This window comes from Eimeria mitis, genomic scaffold, assembly GCF_000499745.2.
Source record: "Eimeria mitis Houghton genomic scaffold, Emh_scaff777, whole genome shotgun sequence".
NCBI classification, from domain to species: Eukaryota; Apicomplexa; class Conoidasida; order Eucoccidiorida; family Eimeriidae; genus Eimeria; species Eimeria mitis.
The window spans coordinates 12,766-13,305 of record NW_013575704.1 but is presented as its reverse complement, the minus strand read 5'-3'; the positions used below and the strand labels follow the sequence as shown (position 1 = coordinate 13,305).

The following is a 540-nucleotide window of genomic DNA, read 5'->3' as shown; positions in this document are numbered from 1 at the left end:
CTGCTGCTGCAGCAGCAGCAGCAGCAGCAGCAGCAACAGCAGCAGCAGCAGCAGCAGCAGCAGCAGCAGGGGGTTCAGGCGCAGCTAGCTGATTGTCTTTATCTTATTGCTGCTACAGATTTCCCCTTAGAATGGATGGAGCTGCTGCCGTGGCTAGCAGCACAGCTGCTGCTGCCGCAGCAGCAGCAGCAGCAGCAGCAGCAGCAGCAGGGGCAGCAGCAGCAGGGGCAGCAGGGGGTGCTGTTGATACCGCTGGATCAGCAGCAGCAACTCCCGCTGCAGCAGCAGCTGCTGCTGCTGCAGCAGCTCTGCTGCTCACTCAAAATGCTGCATGCAGCCACAAAAAAATATAAACAAATGGATCGTTCTGCTGACGTGCTGCTGCAGCTGCAGCAGCTGCTGCTGCAGCTGCAGCAGCCGCTGCTGTCTGCGTTTGTCTTCTCTGTGCAGCAGTTGCTGCTGCTCTATCAGCAGCAGCAGCAGCAGCAAGCTGCTGCTGCTGCAGGAGGGGGAGGTGGTGCTACAACTGCTGCTGCTGCT

The 540-nt window shown here is 59.4% G+C and overlaps 1 protein-coding gene across 1 annotated transcript in view; it reads left to right on the top strand.

Moving 5' to 3' along the window:
- The window catches only part of EMH_0022050 (importin-alpha re-exporter, putative), a gene marked incomplete at both ends in the record, with an annotated part of 2,341 nt that overhangs the window by 1,253 nt on the left and 548 nt on the right, over window positions 1-540 (top strand). The window contains one exon of the mRNA XM_013501874.1: window positions 13-540. Coding sequence (XP_013357328.1) covers window positions 13-540 — 528 coding nt within the window. The remainder of the gene's footprint in view (window positions 1-12) is intronic.